Below are 22,349 nucleotides of genomic sequence, written 5' to 3'. Positions count from 1 at the left end.
GATTTACTGAAACATCTAAATCTTATTTTTAGCATATTAAAGATCTAGATTGCAAATGTACGGGTTATATATTTTGTGGTAAATTTCTGGCAGAATTCAGGGATCAGGAAAGAAAACATATATTACTGATAGATTCTTAGAGTGAAGAGATCCTAGAAAACTGACTTCAACTAAAAAGAGAAAGATAATTTGGTTTTACTCTTCAAATAAAAAATATATTTGATTTTGAAAAACAATCATCGATACTTACATTTTTGTGTTTAACAGCCACCTTGAAATTGGTCTGCCTAAAAGGAGAGCATGATTCTGGGCTACTTTAGCATAAATGATTTATTACATTCGTGAACTTGGCAACTACATCAGTTTTTCTAAACCTGGCACTCAACACTACCTGCATGTTAAGCGAAGATTTATGATTTATAAAACTCAACTCATTATGCAGAGGTACATGAATTGTCTTATATGTGCAGTCTGTAACTCCCAAGACAGATAAGGAGGCAGCTATGTCACAGAATTTATGGCTCCTTCCTGCTAAAGCTGATAGTTTGGAGAAAAACTAAAGAAATAACTGACCCTTTGGAGAAAAATAGCTTTAGCTAATCATTACACCCCCAAATGATGAACGGGCTATAGCCCACCACTATATCTTACAGGAACAAAGAAGCTAACAGTGAAAGTCACTTTAATCACAGAACTGAACTATGTCTACATTTTGAACACAGCAGTAATAGACAGAATCTAAGTGACTCTTTGGAAATATCAAGTACTCTTTCAGTTTAATTCCCCACCCCACCCCCGCCCCCCGCCGCCCCTGTTTGGTATCTGAGACCTCTTGCTGAGATTCCTCATCAAGTAACCCAGCCAGACCCACAGACATGAACTTCAGAGAAGAGAATTCAATACCTTGCTGTGCCCAATGGCTTCCTGCTTGCACCCTCAAAGTGAAGAAAAGTAAATTTTGGTTAAGGTTCTGAAATGCAGCTTGTTTTCAGAGATATTTTAGAAATGCAGCAAATCTCTCCCTCTACCCTACAAAAAAAGTAGAAGCACAGAGGATTCAGTGGAATAAACATGAATCCCAAGAAAGAATGAGATTATATAGACAGCCATTAAAAATGACAAGTATATGGGACCAGACTGACAAGCAGATTTTTAGACAAGATAATGCTAAGCATTAAAAGCAGAACATTGGGGGTGGCTCCATAGTGCAATGGTTAGCACGTCTGCTTTACACGCAGAAGGTCCTGGGCACGCCTTCAGAGATCCAGTTCTTAAGGGGAAACAGCGACATCCGTAGGTCAGGGGTGAAAGTGAAGGGGGGCGAAATTAAAGAGGGGAAAAAAATAAAGGCCAAACACAAAAATGATAAGCACATATGCCAATTAGAAAAAGGTAAAATGACAGAAAAAATGTTGTTTCCAGCCTAGAGATTTTCAGTAGTGTGTGTAAAACCAAGTGAAAAACAATGAAATTCTAAGTACCTTATTTTCAAATATCCCTATTGATCAGGAAATAGACACATATACGTGGCTGCTAACTGCCCTGAGTGCAAGAAGTACCCTATTCCTCTCTCCTCCGCAGAGCTCTCTAAACATCATTCCACCCTTCCTGGCCTTTGAGAGTATAGAACGCCGGCACTCAAATACCTGAAGGCAACAGAGGAAAGCTGAAAATGTAAAAATTCTTCAAGTAGGGGTAGGAAAATTAGTTGGAAAAAAAGGAATGTGGGGAGCTCACTTCCAATTTTAATAACTAATTATTAAGTCACTTGATTTCTGAAATGTGTCTGAGACTTGTCAAGTCCTGACTTTGGGCTCTAATAACACCTTAAGATGTTTGCTTGTCCCAATGTGGTTTCTCTAACTCATAGAAATGATGCTCTACTCACAAAATGGTACCACCGGGCAAGAGAGTAATATCAAAAAACCACAAATTATGCATCGGGAAAAGTAAAGCCTCTTTGACCTCTGAAAATATATGCAGGAGCAGAGTAGTTGCATACGGAATAACTGCATTTAGGTTCAGGAACTCATTTACTATTTCTCATTAAGCTACCTGTGGACACTTACCCACTCAAACACAGGTGCTGTTCTCCAAGGCTCTGGGTACCAGCGTTCTATTGGCTACCTTTAATCCTGAAAGCGACCTCCCCAGCTTAGACCAGGGAATTATGCTATAAATGGAATGAGAGAGAAGTGGGCAAGCACCATACACACATACACAGCAGCCTGGGCAGAGCATATTTCCTTCTGGGAAGCTGCGCAAAGCTGCAGAGAGAATACGCAGGGTGGCCTCATCTACAGCCTCTGTGGAGTCACCATTATACTGTGTTACGCTTTGAAACAGTTCATTATTCTATGGTGGAAGACAGGTGTTCATCAGACCCATGGCAGCTATCATGCTCACAGACTCCCCCTTTTCTTCTGAAGGGGTTCACAGGTCTCCTTCTAGGTAAGTTGCTTGCTTCACACCAGTGACTCTTGAGACAACTTGGTACTTTTCTGTGCTTTTACTCTGCCCAATAGTGCCTATAGGGATGGTGTAGTTCAAGTCACACAGAAAGGTAGGAAGGGTGATGAAAGCAGCCCCGGGGATACAGTGGGGTACGGGAAGGAAATCGTCAAATGTATTTATAATTATTTTTATCTTTTCCATTTTTATTTTCTGTTTTTATATACGTTTAATAATAATACTATATACATATACAGTTGACCCTTAGACAACACAAATTCGAACTGCACGGGTCCACTTATGTGTGGATTTTTTAAAATAAATACTGTAAAAAAAAAAGAAGGTGAAATGTTTTAGAGAAAGTTAAAAATAAAATAAAATAAATACTGTAAATGTATTTTCTCTTCCTTATGATTTTCTTAACATTTTCTTTTCTCTAGCTTACTAAATTGTAAGAATACCGGAAATAATATATATAACAGACTAAATATGTGTTAACTGTTTATGTTGTGGGTAAGGCTTTCAATCAATAGTAGGCTATTCATAGTTAAGTTTTGGGGGAGTCAAAAGTTATACTCAGATTTTCAACCGCACAGGGGGATGGTCAGTGCTCCAAGCCCCAAAATGTTCAAGGGTCAATAGTATATAAAGACATAAATATACACCTAATGGAGGTATGTGCTCAAATATTTTTCTAATAGGAACGTGTAACGAAAAAGTATGGAGATAAGACACCATGGTGCTTGGGGTGTTTCTAAGTGAGGTGTGGTCCTAATCCCCATGCGACTCCCATCAGAATACCCTGTGGAACCTGTTAAACATGCAGATTCCTAGACTCACCTCAGATCTACAGGATCTGAATCTCTAGGAGTAGAATGCTTAAAGAGCTCCCCAGTCTGATGCCTACCAGAGTGTGGGAACTACTGCAATAGAAGGATTAGAGATGCAGACATAAGGAAGATGAGCTATAGAAAGGGCAGGGTTAGTGCAGACAAAAATATCAGAAGTCAGCTTCTGAGGGGAAGACCTGTAACTGGCGCTATAGACAGGTTCTCCTGGGACCTGACCAAGGAGGAGGAGCCACCCTCCTTGTTCTTCCAGAACTCTGGCTCTATGAGTATTGCAACGATGCCTGTACTTCCCCTACTAGCCTTCAATTAAATCCTCATTACCTAAGGAAACCTGGGCACTTCCTTTCCCGATGGTTGGGGAGCAGGGGTAGGGAACCTTAAAAACCAATGGCCCTTCACATAGAGAGAACATGTAATCCAGGTGAACTGAAAAGATAGCCGGTGTAATTTCACTAATCATGTACCTTAAAGAGCAAGGATAAGGTAAAAGAGAACATATGGGACAAAGTTGTCTGTAAGCATTTTTAAAAGGTTCTATACTGATTGAATGCTTAATGTGAAATCATGTGGGTGATTTCTAAAAAGCACACCAAGTAAAAAAAGAAGGCTGTAGAGCAGAAGCTAACACTGTCTGTGTGACCTTGGGCAAATCACTTATTCTCTTTGTTCCTCATCTATTAAATAAAAGGTTAGACTTTAAATGATCTAAGGTCCTTCCTTAGAACTTAAATTTGGACTCAACTCTTAGCTCAGGGTTCCTTTTACATACCATGCTGCTCAAGGATAAATTTAAATTCTGGCTCTTTAAACTAAAAAAATCAGAAAAGACTCCCACATCATTAGGAATTAACTATTAAATGGATCTCCACGAGAGCAAATCTCTGCTTTTGTCAGCCTTACCCCCTCCTCCCCAAATAGAGACTTCATACATATGCCCTTGACCTATCCAATAGCCAACTGTTTTTAAATCCTGAATGAAAATCCAAAGTGAGGTTAATTGACTGATTTTTACCCTGTGCAAAGAGATTATTATCACTGGTATATAAATGTTCTATCTAATGAAAATGACATTTTATTTTGATTTATAGTTGCCTCACTTTTCTTTCAGGGTCACCTTTATTTCTTTTTTCTCCTATCAGAGGAGGGCAGGTTGTCGGGTTACCAGGTATTCTATATGAAATGAAACCTGCTAATTGTCACCACCCCTGGGGACAGAGACATCACCTAAAAAAAAAGACACCACCTGACATACTTCTTCCTACCCTTCACTGGAGCAAGCTCTGTTGAATCAGGCTTGCATGGAGTGACACTGTGTAATGTACTCCAATATAGTGTAGCTAATGCCAAAATGGAAAAGTGGGAACTGTCTCCTGAATTCTGCTACAGGTACATGAAAAATTCTGAGAACGAAAGTGACAAATCCCTGCAATATGCCTCATTTTTATTTCATAAAGATGGAAGGGGCCACAGCATGATATTCATCTTTGGTAAGACTGAATAAAACATCACCTGAGTCATCAGTTTAAAGAGACTTTGCTTTAAAAATATAAACTTGATCCTATGAGTTATATTACAGATTGAGCTTTCTTTACAGCGGTTTGGGAACCTAAACTACTTAAAATAAAAAATAAATAAATAAATACACACACACACACACACACACACACACACACACACACACACATATATAACATTTTTATTCCATTACCTGAAATAACTGTTGTTAATAATGGATTAGGCCAGTATTATAAAACTCATCTTCTATATATGTGGAGGTAGAAGATCAGACCTAGTTTGGTTATGAGGCAGCAGAGCCTAGTGGTTAGCAATACAGGTTCTGGAGTCATACCGTCTGGCTTCAAATTCTAGCTTTATCATTTAATAATGTGACCTACATAACATACTTAACCTCTCTAAGCCTCAGTTTCTACATCTGCAAAATGGGAATACCAATAGTATTTGAGACCATTGTTGTGAGCATTCCATTTGATAATGTATTTAGGTCAGTATGTGGCACTTAAGTAAAGACATACTATTAGTGATTACTATTTAATGACAATTCTTATTAATGGCTGGGAGTTAAATATTTAAAAACTAAAATATTTAAAAACTAAAACTAGTTTCCTGTCTTCAAATACGCTAAAATAGCAATCATGCCAGTTAGAATGTAATTTAAAATATAGTATGCACAGGTACTGGACAGCCACCTGTTCCATCTGGTAAACATTTACCCACATACAAAGTATGTGCCAGATCCTTTCATTTTCCAGTGTGACATTGAGATGACAACAGATAAATGAAATACAGTACTGTGCTGTATGGCGAAGAATTATGCCACCTTGTTGTGGATCTAATCCTCCTTTCTTATTCATTTGCATCCTATTTTCTTTTTAGACTCAGGCTCATTTCTTCAATCCTTCAGGCTGTAGACCATGTTAATCTGCAAAGCAGTCCAGAAGCCTGTCCTTCACGCTGGCAAATACTATACAGTCCCATTCTCAGGCTCCTGCTTTCAATATCTAGAGTCACGACATCCCCCTTGCGGTCATGGCGAGAATTTGCCAGGCTCTCAGGAAAACCAACAGGAACCTCTATCATCCATGTACCCACAGAATCATGGTCTTAGACACCCTTTAGCTAACACCATTTGACTCCACGATGTGGCTTTTAAACGTATGCAACAAGAATTTAAAAAAAAAAAAAAGGGAAAAAAAGCAAACTCTTAAGAGAACCATTTGAGAAGGGAAGTGATGAGAATCCCATTACTCCAGTTGTTCCACTTGCCCTCCTCCTTCCCTGTCTTACAACATAAGGATGTAGTTTTCAATTTCTAGTTTGCTTCAGTGTTCAATATTATTTGTCATTCCTCTCAATGTTCTTTTGAATCAGTAAGGGTCATTAGGCTGTTACTTTGATGACCTCAGTAAATTATCTCCGAGGAAATAAAAAAAAAATGAGAAATGTGTGTTAAGTAGACTAGGGAGGATAGTATAGTAAGAGCTAACACAAGAGTGTTAGGGGGCGGGGCGCTTTTTATTTTTGGAATCTGTATAATCTATAATCGACGTTATGTTTGACTTGTTTCTTACTCCCACTTTCAGCCCCCTCACAATGTAAACTCTTCAGTTATCTTCTTTCCTTCCTTCCCAAACTTCCCCGGATATTCCTTTAGAATTCCTCACATAGTGGTGATGACTTAATAAGTAGAGTATGTGAATGAAAAACTGCTATAGCAGAGATCTCTGTGGTAAAACACAGTATGAATTTGTCTAAGGTCTGCATATCCAGCTGTTTAAAGTTACTGAAATAAGACAGCGGAAAAACAAATAGAGGATGAGGCCGAGCAACAAAGGTTCGGAGCTTGAGGTTTACACTAAACAAAGGCCTACGACAAGATGGCGCTAATCGCACGCAGCAGAAGCAGGAAAAACGGCCGCGCGCGAGGAGTGTGTACGCACCAGCGCTCGCCCCCGGCTCTGCCGGCCCAAACTCCCGTGCACTGAAGCATCCAATGAGTGCTGTAGTTAGACTCCACCCCCTTTCCCTGCACTTCCCGAGCACATGCGCTCCAGGATCTTAGCAGAATGCCTGCTGCGCAGACGCAAGACGCCCCTCCTCTCACGCAACTGACGCAAGGAGGCTGTAATCGTTTCGCAATTTATCCCGTGTGACCTTGAGTAGTTGCCGCCTCCGAGGACCGGGGCTGTCCAAATGTTGCCTTTATATCTCTTTTAGCTTCTTCACCTCTTACTGAGCCCAGACGTGCCACAGCCAGAACGAAATGAGACGTTTTTCCCAAGCATCATGCTTTGGAGCATATTAGCCGTACGCCCTGACTCCGGGAGCGGCGGTCACGTAGTCTCTGGTCAGGCAGCTCAAACAGCGGCTCAGTGGAAGAGCGGGCCTCCAGATCTCAGCGACCATCCCCCCGCCCCAAGCCCACGTGGTTGGAGGTTTCCAGAAGCGTTTCCACTACCGCGCAGCGCAGCTTCTGGTCGTCCGAGCGCCTGTTTGCTGCCTCGTACTCCCACCACCTAGCCGCCATGATAAGCGCCAGCCGAGCTGCGGCAGCCCGTCTCATCGGAGCTACAGCCTCCCGGAGTACCACAGTCACCCGCCACCAGGTATGGAACAGCCGGGCCTTTCCCGAGGGGCTCACGGCCTTGGGCCTCGTTGAAGCAGGCCGCGCCCTTCAGGGTCAGACTCCTTTGGTGGAGATCAGGAGGGGAAAAAAAGATAACGGGTCTTCAATAATGAACGCTGCGTATTCAAAGCCTAATACAGGGTTTTGCCTCCATGTCTCGGGCCCTGCTGAGTCACACTCCTCGCGAACGTACTCTTATTCCATGAAGTAGCGGATAGTGATTCTGACAGTCCGTTCTGTGGCTAATTGGACACATTTGGCCTTCGTAGCGAGGGACGCAATTCTAGTTGGGAGGGAACCGCTATTCTAGTTTTTATTTTCACCTACGAGTCGGAGGTACGACTGTTCTTCCCCTCTGTAAAATACAGTGTGTGCAAGGACCCCGTTGCTATGATGAAATGAAGAAAATATTTGAACAGGAAATCGAAAATCAAGCTGGTGTTTTGTTTTGTTTTTAAGTAATATTTGCCTCGCTAGTTACTCAGAATCTTTGGTGTAAGAGTGTTCTTTTCTGTTATTTCAGAAAAAAATAAGCGGATTAGGAAAAGGCCAAAAACGTACTTCATTGGATAACCGGAATTGTCTCTCTGTACTCACATACGGTTAAAGGAAGGCTTAGAAGTATCCTGAGGATAGGTTCTAACAAAGGTCTTTGATCCTTGTTAGAGGCGACACTCCTGAAAAAAATTTGTTACATTCCACAAAATTACTAATTCTAGTTCCTTTAAAGCAGTTGCTTGGCAGGATCAGGGGAAATTTAACTAAAATCTATATCAGCAATACATGCATAAGGCTTAGGTGTACACTGTTCCTGACATTGAAATTGAGACGTTTCTGAATAGCACGTTGTAATGCAGTGATTCACAATCAGGCAGTTTTGCCTCCCCAGGGGACATTTGGTAATTTCTGGAGATAATTTTGGTTGTTAAAAACTTGGGGAGCCATGCTACTGGCTTCTAGTGGTAGAGGCCCACAGTGCTGCTAAACATTCTAGAATGCACAGAACAGACACCCACAATAAACATTTGGTTCAAAATCAATAGTGCCAGAGTTGAAAAACCCTGTTGTAATATAACTCAAGACAATTTTATATCTAATTTCTATGACTTATTCGAAAACTCATACGTTATTTGTTTCAGTACAATGCCTCATGCGTGAAATACTTTATTATCTTAGTATACTTTGTACGTAATAGCCACTCAATTAATAAATGAAAGTCTTAGACTTTGATGTGTCCTTCAGAAGAATACTTGGAACAAGTTCAAGTTTTCATATGTAGTTGATGGCTGATGCAATTTTTTTTCCATTTTAGGATGGCTGGAATGGCCTTAGTCATGAGGCTTTTAGAATTGTTTCAAGACGAGACTATGCGTAAGTAACTTCATTTTCTTTTTGAGGGATGATATAAATATTAAATCCCAGAGCAGTAATCTCTAAATTTGTGATTAATGATTACACTCAGAAAAAAAAGGATACATCTATATTATAGATTATGTAATTCTCACATTGTCAAATATGTATTCCTGCAACCATTTTGGAGACCATTATTAAGATGATAACTGTAGCATTGTTTTAAATGTTTTACAGATCAGAAGCAATCAAGGGAGCAGTTGTTGGTATTGATTTGGGTACTACCAATTCCTGTGTGGCAGTTATGGAAGGTAAACAAGCAAAGGTGAGCATGGTTGGGAGCTCTGGATCATGTAATGGTAGCTAGTACCCAATCTGGAATTCTGTGTCCTTTGGCTTAGATAAGGGACATTTTAAAAGCCGCTTTTAAGTTCTTAAGACTCTTGTGAGGTAAACCTTTGTGTTTAGTTTCATGGTGCTGATAATTGAATGGATTTGACTTCCCAGGGTTTGTGTCCTGGTATAGAAGTAACACAAGTTACCATTAGGATCTATTGGGATGGCTTGCACTGTTACATCTACAATCAGAGTCCTGCGTTTTTGTCAGTTGAACCAAGGCTGGATGTACTGACTAGTCTACAAACAAGTGGAGCTCCACATAACACAGGGGCTGCATCCTAAGTAAAGTATGTTCTTAGGAGCTTCCTGCTGTAATAGAGGCAGCTATTGTAGAAGCCTCCTTACTCTTTTCATGAAACCATTTTTCCCCACTGTGTTCTTCTCAAGATTTAGAGCACCTGGGAATCTTGAATTACTTCTTGGCAATATTTTTACATACCTGAAACTTTTAGCCATTACAAAAAAATTAAGTAGATTTAATTTTCCATATGGGAGGAAAGATTACTTTGACCCTACATTGACTGTGAAAGATGTGATTTATGTTTATCCTGTTTTTTTCTGTTTATATGTTGTTTCAAAGTAAAGAACTAAACATATTTTAAACATCTACTGGAAGATACTTACTATCAGTATTCACAGAGACACTGGTGGTGACTGGAACCTCATTCTCCATCTTGCTTTGGGAATTTTAGGTGCTAGAGAATGCTGAAGGTGCCAGAACCACCCCTTCAGTTGTGGCCTTTACAGCAGATGGTGAGCGACTTGTTGGCATGCCAGCCAAGCGACAGGCTGTCACCAACCCAAACAACACATTCTATGCCACCAAGCGTCTCATTGGCCGGCGATATGATGACCCTGAAGTCCAGAAAGACATGTAAGTAATAGCAAAAGTTTATTTGCAAAGAATCTTTTCAGTGAGATCCCTGGAGCACCTTAGCTTAGTAATTTTACATGTCCTTGGGGGTGAGCCCTGCTGCTGCCAAAAGGATATCTCCTTCAAAAAAATTGACTTCTGTCTCCATAGATTAGGATTTTTGCTGTGTATAGAAATGGTATATGAAGATTTGGTTTCCTATTTCCAAACCAGGTAAATTGGTGTTAAACTCATAGGACAGATAATGGTACAGGTTCCATCATGTTCAATCAGATGTTTTCAAGGTTGTCCATGTTGTAGCATGTATCAGCACGTAATTCCTTTTTATTGCCAGATAATATTTTATTGTTTGGATATGTACTATGTTTTGTTTATCTATTTGTCAGTTAATGGGCATTTGGGTTATTTCCAGTTTAGGGCTGTTATGAATAGTGTTGGCTATAAACACTTAATGTACAGGTTTTTGTGTGGACGTGTTTTCATTTCTCTTGGCTGGACACTTAGTAATGGAATCGATGGGTAGTATGGTAACTAATCATTTTCCAAAGCAGCTGCATAAACCTTTGGTGGGACGCGAAGAATGTTCAAGTTTCATCAGAATGTTTTTACGTTAATGATTATTTTATAAAGGTTTTCATTAAATGAATTTGTCATTGGTCATGGATCTCTTGGGATGGAGAGTGGACATTCATGGTATGTGGTAACCTTGTCATGATAGGTTGCACTGGCATGTTTTCTCATATATAATTTTTGTGTTTTGCAGTAAAAATGTTCCCTTTAAAATTGTCCGTGCCTCCAATGGCGATGCCTGGGTAGAAGCTCATGGGAAACTCTATTCTCCAAGTCAGATTGGAGCATTTGTGTTGATGAAGATGAAAGAGACTGCAGGTGAGAAAGTTCATTTCATGTCTGGGAAAGTTCTAAGAATTGGGTGATTTTTCTGAGATCACTAACTTTCATGCCCCAGTGTTCCTTTGATGAGTCTCTGATGGCTTTTATACAGAAAATCTAGGAATGGGAAAACTTTGTTACTCTTCGTACTTTCCCTGCAGATTGAATTGATCTTCTACGTTTTCCTAACGGTGGCTTTCTTGGTTGTTTCTTCCAGTAGGGGAGTAGTGTATTAAAAGCCAAAAGACTGCACATTAAGTTTTTGTCTCTGTCAGGTAAAATTTAGAACTTCCCATTTGAACTTCCCAATGTTGTTGTAGCTGGTGAATCTTCACTAAAATGTTAATGAGATATTGGTTTTTTAACCAGTGTTTTTAATTAAAGTGTTTTTCTTTAAAGTCTCTACACGTTAGGTCACATGGTGAAAAACTGATGAGTACTCTGTGTCTCCAAGAGGATGACAAAAGTTGTTAGGTTACATTAGTAATTCTGTTACCTACTTCATCTGACAGAGAATTTCACGATTGGATTAATTCTTTGATTCTTTTCCAGAAAATTATTTGGGGCATACAGCAAAAAATAGTGTGATCACAGTCCCAGCTTATTTTAATGACTCTCAGAGACAGGTGAGTTCATTTAGCCTTTTTTTTTTTTTTTAAAGAAATTAATGGTACTTGGAACACAAAGGTGGAAAATGCTTTGTCCTATTTTCTTCAGGCCACTAAAGATGCTGGCCAGATAGCTGGACTAAATGTGCTTCGGGTGATTAATGAACCCACGGCTGCTGCTCTAGCCTATGGTCTAGACAAATCAGAAGACAAAGTGTAAGTCTATGCAGTAAACTCCACTTAAATTTATGAGACTAACTTCAAGGAACCATGAGATTTACCTTAAGTTATCTTGATTTCTTAGTGATTGAGCCTTATGCTTAGACTAAAAATGCACTGCTTTGACTTTCTTCAAGGCTGTATGGTCTGTGTTTATCATTCATTTCAAGACCATTTATTTATTTACTTTTTCCTAAGTACTGGTCTATGGTCATTCTTTTTTTTTTTTTCCTTCGGTATGCATGTTGGCAAGTATTTGTTCAGAAGAGTGGTTGAATACTTTCAATTTTGCTTTTAAATGAACTTATTTCATTTCAACTGTATATATATTTTACATGTAGTTGTTAGGGCCATATGTTAACACAGACGTTACTTAGGCAGTTAACCAAATTTAATTATTATTCTACCTTGGGGAAAATAGCCAAGTTTGTTTGTTTGGTTATTGAAGTAAGTTTTGTTCCTTAATGCCTCCTTCTTTCTTTCTAGCATTGCTGTATATGATTTAGGTGGTGGAACTTTTGATATTTCTATCCTGGAAATTCAGAAAGGGGTATTTGAGGTGAAGTCCACCAATGGAGACACTTTCTTAGGTGGAGAAGACTTTGACCAGGCCTTGCTACAACACATTGTGAAGGAGTTCAAAAGAGAGGTTAGTGCGGTTAATATGTAGACATCGGGATAATGAGAATTTCTTTGTTTAGATTGTTTATAATTTTTGTTTATAATGTTTGTTTATAATTTTTTGCCCTGAGTAGAGCACTGAAATATTTGCATTTCACTTTCATGGGTGGACTGAACTATCCTGGCTATTGTAGCTTCAGATTGGGATTAAACAGATTAAAAGAATATGGCATTCTGTACAATATTGGAAAAGGAATTCTGGAAATTCCTTTTTTGAACAGATTAAAAGAATATGGCATTCTGTACAATATTGGAAAAGGAATTCTGGGAATTCCTTTTTTGAGCTAGAATTCTACAGCTGAAAGAACTGACATCAGTTCAGCCCTCTGACTCCAGGTACAGATAGCTTTTTTAGAATAGGTTTTCTTTTTCCTATAGATTTTTAAGGGCAATAAGTAATTCATGCCTGTTTATAAAGATATGGCTCTATTTTGTGTTGCTACAGTTTATTACTGCAATTTAAATAGTATTTGTTGTCTCATTAATACTAGTATTGTATGTCTTATAGACTGGGGTTGATTTGACCAAAGACAACATGGCACTTCAGAGGGTTCGGGAAGCTGCTGAGAAGGCTAAATGTGAACTCTCCTCATCTGTGCAGGTGAGACATAGACAAATCCGAGCAGTTTTGATGGGTCTTTTCAGGCTGAGTTTACTTGAATAGCATATTCTAATTGCCTTAATGTTAGACTTAATTTTTTTTACAGTTTTCTGGTTGGTGGTAAAATCTTTCCATGAACAAAGGGGGAGTACTTTTTCCATAAGTTTTTATGGATGAGCTGAAATTTGTTAACTATACAAATCAGAGGTTGTGTGTACTAGAGCTAAAATCTAGCAGTGTGCAAAATTATAATTGCTACCCTGTAAATACTAGGAGACTCTCAGAACTGCTACTGTCTTCACTTAAATCAAGACACCTGTAATTGTGTCTTATTTAATTATTTGTATCACCATCTAGAAAGTGAATTATGAAACTTGGCTGAAGGGGCTGGAGTTTATACACCTTTGAAGTTTTTTCTTCTGTGGGCATCACATTTGCTCAGCATCTGTTTAAGGTGTCAGCCTATGCTATTCCACTTCTGCGAGGTGAAGCTTCGCTTTTCCTTAACCACTAAACAAAGTGTAGAAAGCATGTTAGGTCTGGGTCAGAGATGCAACAAGATAGAAGGCAGGAAATGTATTTCTGGATTCTCCATGGCAGCAGGGAAGCAGGGCTAGTTTAGTTGTTAGACTACCTACTGAGAAGGGAAGAAGTATAACCTTCAATCAAACTTGGATTTTTAAGTAATTATGAGAAGTGACAAAGTCAGCCATGATGTTAATGGTGTTGCTTTGTTCCTAGTATCATACAGAGTGGTAGAACTTTGAAACATGATGGGTAGGCTTAGGGTTGAAATAACTGTGGCATAGCCAGAGAATAGCTTATAATTCTTCCCTGGGGTCTGATACTTTTTGGAAGGAGGGGTTGGTTTTAGTGTAACTGTACAATAAGTCTTCACTTAATGTCATCAGTTTGTTCTGCAACTGATATGATGTATAAGGATACCAATTTTACCATAGGCTAATGGATAAAAATAAGTAATAAAGTTCCTATGTCATATCTTCAATATTAAAACAACTTTATTCAAAGACCTGCTGTATCCTATTGATAGGTATTTAAATTCTTTTCCAGCATTTTGCTATAATGTATATTGAGCATCTTTGTACATTAATGTTTGTTTGTTGACTGTAAATCTGTTGGATAAATTCCTAGAAACATTACCCTTGTGGAGATTACAGTGTGATTTGGGGAGATGGACAGGACATTATTTAGAACATTGTCAAACCAGAAGTAATGAATGTAGAGGCTCTGTAGGCACACTGCTGGGATTCAAGTCCTCTTTCATCCCTTGTTAGCTTTGTGACCTTGGATAAATTACCTAGCATTTCTACTATAAAATGAGGATGCTAATACTAATTTCCCCCTTCAAGTTACAAAGATTAGTAATTCACATATGTAATATGCTTAGGACAATGTGTTATGAATATAAGTACTCCAAATGAAGCTATTATTAATGTGGTAAAAAGGCAAAGTTTTATCATTATAATAGAGGAACCTGACAGCTAAGTGGTGTTTGACATACCAAGGAATGCTAAAAGATGAGTTCATCAAGAAAAGATAAAGGGTCAGTTACTCTGGGACAAAGACCTGAGAAAGGGCCAGTGTGGCTGAATTGCAGATGGGCAAGGGGAGCATGGAACATAAGGCTGCAGGCTTTATAGATTTGTGATGTGGTGTGTAGAAACCACTGAAAACTTATGTCAGTGGCAATAACATGGTCAGATTTGAGTTTATGAAAAGTACTCTGAGATGGACTGGAGATTTGGTTTCGGTGGGGACAGGTTCTGTGGCAGAGGGCAGCCTGAGTGGATGTGGGAAATCATAGGGAAGCTATTGTAGTATACCAGTTGACAAGAGAAAGGACTTGGGCTAGAGTGTGATAGTGAGACATACTTAGCTGGATTTGGGAAACGGGGACAAAACTTATGAGAACTGCTTAGTGATGAGTTATGTTAGTTTCAATGTTTTTAATCTATGCCATATTAGGATTTGAGTTTATTACATGGTGTGACAGTGGCAGTGTTAGGTGCTGTTTGTAGATGTGATGGCAATAAAGTCACTCCTTGTAGTTCTCTTTAGCATTTCTGTTGTAGCTTTCTAACTATCTTTCTGAAACTTAAAAAGTTCTGGCTTGGTGGCAGGTTATTTAGAGCATACCTTCAATTATTTTATTTATTTATTTTTTATGTACATGAAATTTTTTTAAACTTAGTGGGGAAAAAAAAACAGTGCGGTTTTTAATGTATATTTAGTGGCAGAACACTTCTCATTTCTTCATCTCCTAAATGGGAATTTTTCCAGCTTCTCTCCTGTTCTCATTGTTTAATAACAGATTCTGTAGTGTTTACCTTTGGGAAGATAAGAGATTGCATCTTTGAGTCACTGTCTGGTGGCTGTTTTTAAAGTAGGTCTGACCCTCCCTGTAGTTTTCAAAGTCTTCCCGTTGTCTTATTTTAATTGAAAGAATAAAGGAAATCTTCACAACTGGTTTCCCTGCTTCCTTTGCAGACTGACATCAACTTACCATATCTTACAATGGATGCTTCTGGACCCAAGCATTTGAATATGAAGCTGACCCGGGCTCAGTTTGAGGGGATTGTCACTGAGCTGATCAAGAGGACCATCGCCCCATGCCAGAAAGCCATGCAAGATGCAGAAGTCAGCAAGAGTGACATAGGAGAAGTGATTCTTGTTGGTGGCATGACTAGAATGCCCAAGGTATGGACCCATGGAATTCTGGCACGGAGAGCAGAGAGGCCCAGCACATAATGTTTTCTTGGGACAAATAGCTTATATTGTGTAGGGACCTAATTATGTGGCCTTTCTTCCATGTTAACTCTGAAAGGAGGATGAATTTGTTCCCTAAAGAATTCTTTTTCAGTCTCTTTTAAATTCAAAGTATAAGAAAAAGGATCAGGAAGGGCAAAATGTCTTTGGGGTGGTAGCAGGGAGGATGTTGAACTCAAGTCTTGTAGAATTCTTAGGGATGAAAGTTTAAAGTCAGAGATAGCTTAAAACCTTGGTACCAACTAATCTCTAGCGACAATTTTGGGCATGTGTCTTTGCAGCGCAGTTTGAGGTTTCTAATAACATGTCTTCAACAAAGATTTGTGCAGTGATGCATTTTATCAACACATCATTCTGAAAAGACAGGTGTGTGGAAAACTAATTACTGAGCACAGAACCTGTTGAAGATGCAGTTCTCTGTAGCTTTCACAGAATTATCTTAGGCCTTGTAATTTTCTTACTTTTTCTTTTGGAGTACATGGGGCTTAGGAATACATGTACAGAATAAATATGGAGGGGAAAAGAGAGGTTTGGGACCAGGATATCTTCGTGTTAATGAATTGTCCCCGGTGATATTCAGATAGCACTTTTTCCTAGTATTAGTAAAAAAAAAAAAAGAGAACATGTTCCACATTAGCACTAGTGTTAAATTACTAAATAACCACCACTTCTTTTTAAGTTGGTTTTTAGTTGCTATGTACAAGAGGACTTGGACTATACAATTTCTAAGTCCCCTTGCCTGCACCCTCTATTTCTCGTTTAATGTGTTGTGTGGGAAACCAGGTAAAAAAACCAGGCAAATTTCTCCCAAATCTAAAAAGGCTATGAGATACTCGTTTGAGTATAAGGTATGAGTGTTACCTGCATGATACACTTAGATCATTAACAAGATTCAACTATGAAATAATAGTAATTTGAGTGAACATTCTCGGGTCTGAAGCAACATGTCCTGTGATTTGCTGGAGATTGGGACACACATGTGCGCTCTCCCCTTCTTGGGCCTTTGCTCTGGATAGTGGGTGAAAGATTCTTTTTTCTTGATGCTCAGGTTCAGCAGACTGTGCAGGATCTCTTTGGCCGAGCCCCAAGTAAAGCTGTCAATCCTGACGAGGCTGTGGCCATTGGAGCTGCCATTCAGGGAGGTGTGTTGGCCGGTGATGTCACAGATGTGTTGCTCCTGGATGTCACTCCCCTTTCTCTGGGTATTGAGACTCTGGGAGGTGTGTTTACCAAACTTATTAACAGGAATACCACTATTCCAACCAAAAAAAGCCAGGTAAGAGCCTCCCCCTCCCTACCTTGTAACAAGAGATACTAGGGATGTGATTGCAGCCACTTGGGGAGCTTTTCCTAGGAAACTTCACTTTTTGTTTTGCAGTCCATACTAGTTGAATGTGGATGTCTTTTGTTCTCTTCTTTGTTCCTGGAAAAGTTCTCCTTACCTGTCAGCCAGTGGTGATGATTGCAAGGAAGGTATTAATAGTCTGTCCTTTGCAGGACTGAAATAACTTGTCAAAAGGAGCATCATTAGGGACTAAATTCCCTGTACTCTTCTATTCTCAAAGGCAATAAAAAGAATGGCCTGGCCAGGACTGGGGAATGTGCTTGTCTTATAGGTGAATGAATGATGGGTGTCCTGAGACACTAAACAGGGCTATTTGGACAATGGCTTAGTCTTGGATTAAGAATTATTTCCTGACTTTCCCAATTTTGATATTTTTCTGAAAAACTGGCTATTGCTGTATTTGTGCAGTGATGTATTGCCAACACATCATTCTGAAGAAAAGTGTGGTAACTTCCTGTGACAGCCCAAAATACATGTTCTATCTTGGACCTATTTACCCAGATAAGAATATTTCAACATCATGTATCTTAGCTCCTTCTCGTGGGGCCTTCTGTGCCCAAATGCTGCATCTTTGTAAAATGCATTTGCTTAGCAGAAAGAATAATTACTACATGCCCTTCTGCTGTGCTAATCCTACTCCTTTTCCCTGCAAAGACATAAACCTTTGTTCTGAAAAGAGTGAAAATAGTATACATTAGGACTCTTTTAGTGTTGGGATGTGAATTTCTTTCTTTGGCTTATACTATGTGTAATCAGAATGCCAACCCAAAAAGTTTCTTTCTCCTTAGGTGTTTTCTACAGCTGCTGATGGTCAGACTCAAGTGGAGATTAAAGTATGTCAAGGTGAGAGAGAGATGGCCGGAGACAATAAACTTCTTGGACAGTTTACTCTGGTAGGTGTTGAGAATCCTAAATATGCTCTTTATTCTTTTTTACTGTAAAGTTAGACTATATTCTAACCCCAGATATAACACAAACTGCTGAAACTCGGTCTGTATTAACATAGTGCACAAATTCTGCAACTGGATACCCATGGCTTCAGTTTTTCCCTGAAAGCCTTGCTTGTTCCTTAGGAACTTCAAAACTGTTCATATGCAGTGCTAATTAGGAGAAACTCCTAGTTACTAATTTAAGAGACATATTATTAGCTTCTAGTTAGCACTGCTATTGGTTCTTAGTGAGATGAACAATGATAGTTTGTTCTTATTCACTGTAACCCCAGGTACATACAGCTATTAAGATTATTTGCTATAACCAACGGTAACTGGTACGAGCCCTATTTATTTCAGGTAACAAACTACTACCTGTACTTACACACTTGTGTTTTTGTGCAAGCTATCATTTATTCCTCTCTGGAGCCAAGCGATTTGTACCCCAGAAGACCATATAGGTTTGGAAGTAGAGCACTGGATCTTTGTGAGAGCTTATTCTAGATTTATTTATTTATTTTAGATTGGAATTCCCCCAGCCCCTCGTGGAGTCCCTCAGATTGAAGTTACATTTGACATTGATGCCAATGGAATTGTACATGTTTCTGCCAAAGATAAGGGTACAGGACGTGAGCAGCAGAGTAAGTATTTTTATTTATCAGACTGTGAGAATGACGTGAAGGACCTTAGAGTTCCTTTCTGTTGGGAACAAGACCCTCTAGGTCATACAAGTCTTTTCTCTCAATCTCAGGGTTGCCCCTTTTTTCCTCAGTTATGAGATTCACATTAATAGATGTGGTGTTTATTTGGCCAAACAGGCACTGAGCCTCTGGATCGCTCAGCTAAAGTTTTGGTAGGCAGGCAGGATAGTTGTTTGTTCTTTGTAGATATCAGATCCTTGTTTTCCTTTTTATTATATTACAACGGTATTCCTTGTCATAATTCATATCAAGATTGCCTATTCTGTGCAGAAGTAGTTTCTTAATACAGCAGAGAAGAGATAAAATTTTACCTAGAAGGTAACAAAATGCTTTCTTTTCACTAGTTGTGATCCAGTCTTCTGGTGGGCTAAGCAAAGATGATATTGAAAATATGGTTAAAAATGCAGAGAAGTATGCTGAGGAAGACAGGAGAAAGAAGGTGAGTACTTTCTGCTTTTTCAGTTGAGAGGTGAAAATGGGAGTTCAGACATGTGTCCCTGATCTTCTGTCTTCTTTTACCCTCAATCTATCTCTTCTCCCCCTTTGCTCATAACATGTGTGGAATGCCTTTCTTATTCTCAGTATTTCCATATTCTCATGTTATCAATCCAGCCAAAATCTCTTCCAGATATCCCAGACTACCTTAGACCAAGACAATTTCTCCCCTTTACTGTTTTTACTCTGTAACTATGCAGCAGTCAGCATGTTGCCTTGCTTAGTGAGGACCTTCAGCCATCTGGTTGACTGAGAAGTCTTCATTTATACTAAATTTTTAATTTCTCTTAGGAACGAGTTGAAGCGGTTAATATGGCTGAAGGAATCATTCATGACACAGAAAGCAAAATGGAGGAATTCAAGGACCAATTGCCTGCTGATGAGGTGAGCCCTCTTTTATAATAGTTGTTTGTTTCTCTGTGTGGGTCTTGATAGGTATTTAGTTTTAAAAAAAAAATGTTTCCGAGTATTACTGCTACATATAACAAGATAAGAAACCCTGAAAAAGTGGAAGTTTGGTTTTGTTTTTAAGTGCAACAAGCTAAAAGAAGAGATTTCCAAAATGAGGGAGCTCCTGGCTCGAAAAGATAGTGAAACTGGAGAAAACATAAGGCAAGCAGCATCTTCCCTTCAGCAAGCGTCATTGAAGCTCTTCGAAATGGCATACAAAAAGGTACAAGGACTGAAAGGTGTTTTGCTCCTAATTTAATATTATAACTGCTCTTGATTACTCACTAATGGCTCCCTGCATAGCCATTTGTAGAACTGGGAGGACTGGAAATACCCTTCCTGCCTTCTTGACTCTACTTTGGGAGTCAGGGCGAGGTCAAAGGGAAGGAGTCAAAAACCACCAGTAGTGTACAAGGAGGGAGGGAGAGTGAAATAGGCAGGATATGACTGCTTCATTTTTTTAGTTCATCTGAAAGCAAACTGTCAGCCTTAACTTTAAATGAGTGGCTCTCAAATATTTTAACAGATGGCATCTGAGCGAGAAGGCTCTGGAAGTTCTGGCACTGGGGAACAAAAGGAAGATCAAAAGGAGGAGAAACAGTAATAGCAGTAAACTTTGGAGCCAAAAGGACAAGGTTATGACGCTTGGGAGTGAAGAGACTTCCTGAGCAGAAATGGGCAAACTTCAGTCTTCTACTGTGTTTTTGCAGTATTCTATATATAATTTCCTTAATGTGTAAATTAGTGCTTGTTAGCTAATGATCACTTAATGAGTGATAATTCCAACAGTGCAAAGTTCACAATGTTATGTCCCTAGTCTATCATTTTTCAGCTACACATAAAAGGGGGGAAGATGATTTCTTGATCATTAGACAACATTGTTTTGTGCTGAAGTAGCCATATTTTCAACGGGTGAAACCATCTCACACACAATGAAGGTAGTCTGAGACCTGGAATGAGACTATATGAAGATGAGATACTTCAGGTTAGCTGAGTATTGCTTACCAACCTGTGTGTGTAAATGAGATTCTTCAACTGAGGCCTTGCAAGGCAAGCCAGCTGTGCCACATTCAGAGGTAGAGCAGGGTAAGCTAGATCAGTGGAAAACTAAGCTAGTTATTTATATTAGGTACAGCTTATAAAACAAGGTAATGTCTCCTAATTTTCGTAAGGCATACTTTTCTAGCTACCTTCTGGCCTTGTCTGGCACCTGTATTCTTGATTGTTCTTTTTGATCCATTCTGGATTTTTTTAAAAAATAAATATGAAAAGCATCTCGATCTCTTATTTGTGAGGGGTGAGAATCTGAGACTTAGAGAATATAACATGTATCGTATTCCCCAATTCCCTGACCTAAGTACCTCAGGTGAAATACAGGATTTCTAACTCCTTAAAAATACCAATTCAAGTTTTGGAAGGGCTGGTATAATGCAGTAATAAGCATTGTCACCGAGAACAAATCTGGTTTAGAGGTTTTCCCCCTTCTTGTAGCCCTGTATGTCTTCGGAATGTTAAAACAGTCTCTAGATCTCCAGCATGAAAACCAAGGCTACTATTTGCAGATTGCTTTCAGCTCTAAGTAGCTTATATATTGTCTAGTAGTAAGTCCTAAGGTATGAGGTTAGTGGCTCAATATCAGGAACTCACTCTTTTCTATACTTATGCTCTTTCATCCTCAGTGAGTCCCCTTGTCCCAAATTCTGATGTAATTCTAGTTATTACATGCTAACGACTTCAGAAGCAGACAGGCGACTGCATCTTAGATCTCATTTAAGTCTTAATTACTTCCCAAATGTTTTCCAACAGACTTCTGCTCATGTTTCATGGATCACTATCATATGCCATGCCTAAAGGAATCTGTTAATCAAGAACATAGGCTTAGTCTCTATTAGATGTAACTCCTCCTTTATTATATTTTGTGGTGCTATCTAGAATTGACATTCATATATACTAAAAAAATCAATACATTGCTGTAATGTGAAGATGTTGACACAATAATTCCTGGAAAATTGTTCATTAACACCCACGTAAATACTTAAGATTCATGTAAAAAAATAAGTTCTAGGCTCAAGTGTTTAGCCACATGAACATTTGGTGGGAACCTTATAGAATGTGTAGTAATTCTTTATGAAGGATTGTTTTGTGGTTTGTGGCATCTCTGCTTGGCCCTTGCCCACTAAACACATCCAGTGTCTCCTAATCATTGTGATAACAGCCCTTCAAAGATTTCCAGAACATCCCCATTAAGTACTGGCTTACATAATTCAAGACTCATCCTTGGGATCAGGGAGAAGGAGCCAAGCACTCCTTGAACAAAATGGGTTTTGTTAGGGAGAAGAGCTGCTTGGATAGATACCACAACTACTGTCTCAAACTGCCCCAAGTGTAGCAAACATAGAGCAGTATTCTAGTTACCAACCAATAAAACACTGGTGCAATTAGCCTTGAAAGGCAAAAAGATATTTTTTCTTCAAATGCAGTTTCTCTTTTGTGCTGACAAGTGCTTGACAGGTCCCAAAGGAACTTTGGATTTCCCTTCCTAAGTGGTCTTGCCAGTTAAAGGAAATGTGCTG

General features: G+C 39.1%; 1 protein-coding gene and 2 non-coding genes across 3 annotated transcripts; all 3 read left to right on the top strand.

Annotated features, from left to right (window-relative positions):
• The first annotated feature begins 6,995 nt into the window (after nt 1-6,995).
• Nucleotides 6,996-21,054, top strand: HSPA9 (heat shock protein family A (Hsp70) member 9). Its single transcript, XM_011362437.2, has 17 exons — nt 6,996-7,426; nt 8,759-8,817; nt 9,034-9,121; nt 9,888-10,069; nt 10,833-10,957; nt 11,513-11,586; nt 11,678-11,784; nt 12,274-12,436; nt 12,977-13,069; nt 15,578-15,787; nt 16,905-17,132; nt 17,990-18,094; nt 18,654-18,771; nt 19,176-19,270; nt 19,618-19,710; nt 19,859-19,999; nt 20,303-21,054. The coding sequence occupies exons 1-17, from the start codon at nt 7,346-7,348 to the stop codon at nt 20,378-20,380; spliced, it is 2,040 nt and encodes a 679-aa protein (XP_011360739.1). The 5' UTR covers nt 6,996-7,345; the 3' UTR covers nt 20,381-21,054.
• LOC111741184 lies at nt 16,180-16,250 on the top strand. Its single transcript, XR_002780925.1, has one exon. It is a non-coding gene; the product is annotated as a small nucleolar RNA SNORD63 (small nucleolar RNA).
• On the top strand, nt 17,604-17,668 carry LOC111741186. The gene has a single exon (XR_002780926.1). It is a non-coding gene; the product is annotated as a small nucleolar RNA SNORD63 (small nucleolar RNA).
• Nucleotides 21,055-22,349: the final 1,295 nt, after the last annotated feature.

Source organism: Pteropus vampyrus, unplaced genomic scaffold, assembly GCF_000151845.1.
Source record: "Pteropus vampyrus isolate Shadow unplaced genomic scaffold, Pvam_2.0 Scaffold74, whole genome shotgun sequence".
Lineage (NCBI taxonomy): Eukaryota > Metazoa > Chordata > Mammalia > Chiroptera > Pteropodidae > Pteropus > Pteropus vampyrus.
Note: the sequence above shows the minus strand (reverse complement) of the source record. Positions and strands in the feature narration are given on the sequence as shown.

What these genes read in the sequence shown, in the direction of transcription:
- HSPA9 (XM_011362437.2), top strand. Translation starts at nt 7,346, where the DNA reads ATGATAAGCGCCAGCCGAGCTGCGGCAGCCCGTCTCATCGGAGCTACA. An exon ending in TGGAAGGTAAACAAGCAAAG is followed by an intron (nt 9,122 to 9,887) that starts GTGAGCATGGTT and finishes TGGGAATTTTAG; the next exon opens with GTGCTAGAGAATGCTGAAGG. An exon ending in GCATGACTAGAATGCCCAAG is followed by an intron (nt 15,788 to 16,904) that starts GTATGGACCCAT and finishes CTTGATGCTCAG; the next exon opens with GTTCAGCAGACTGTGCAGGA.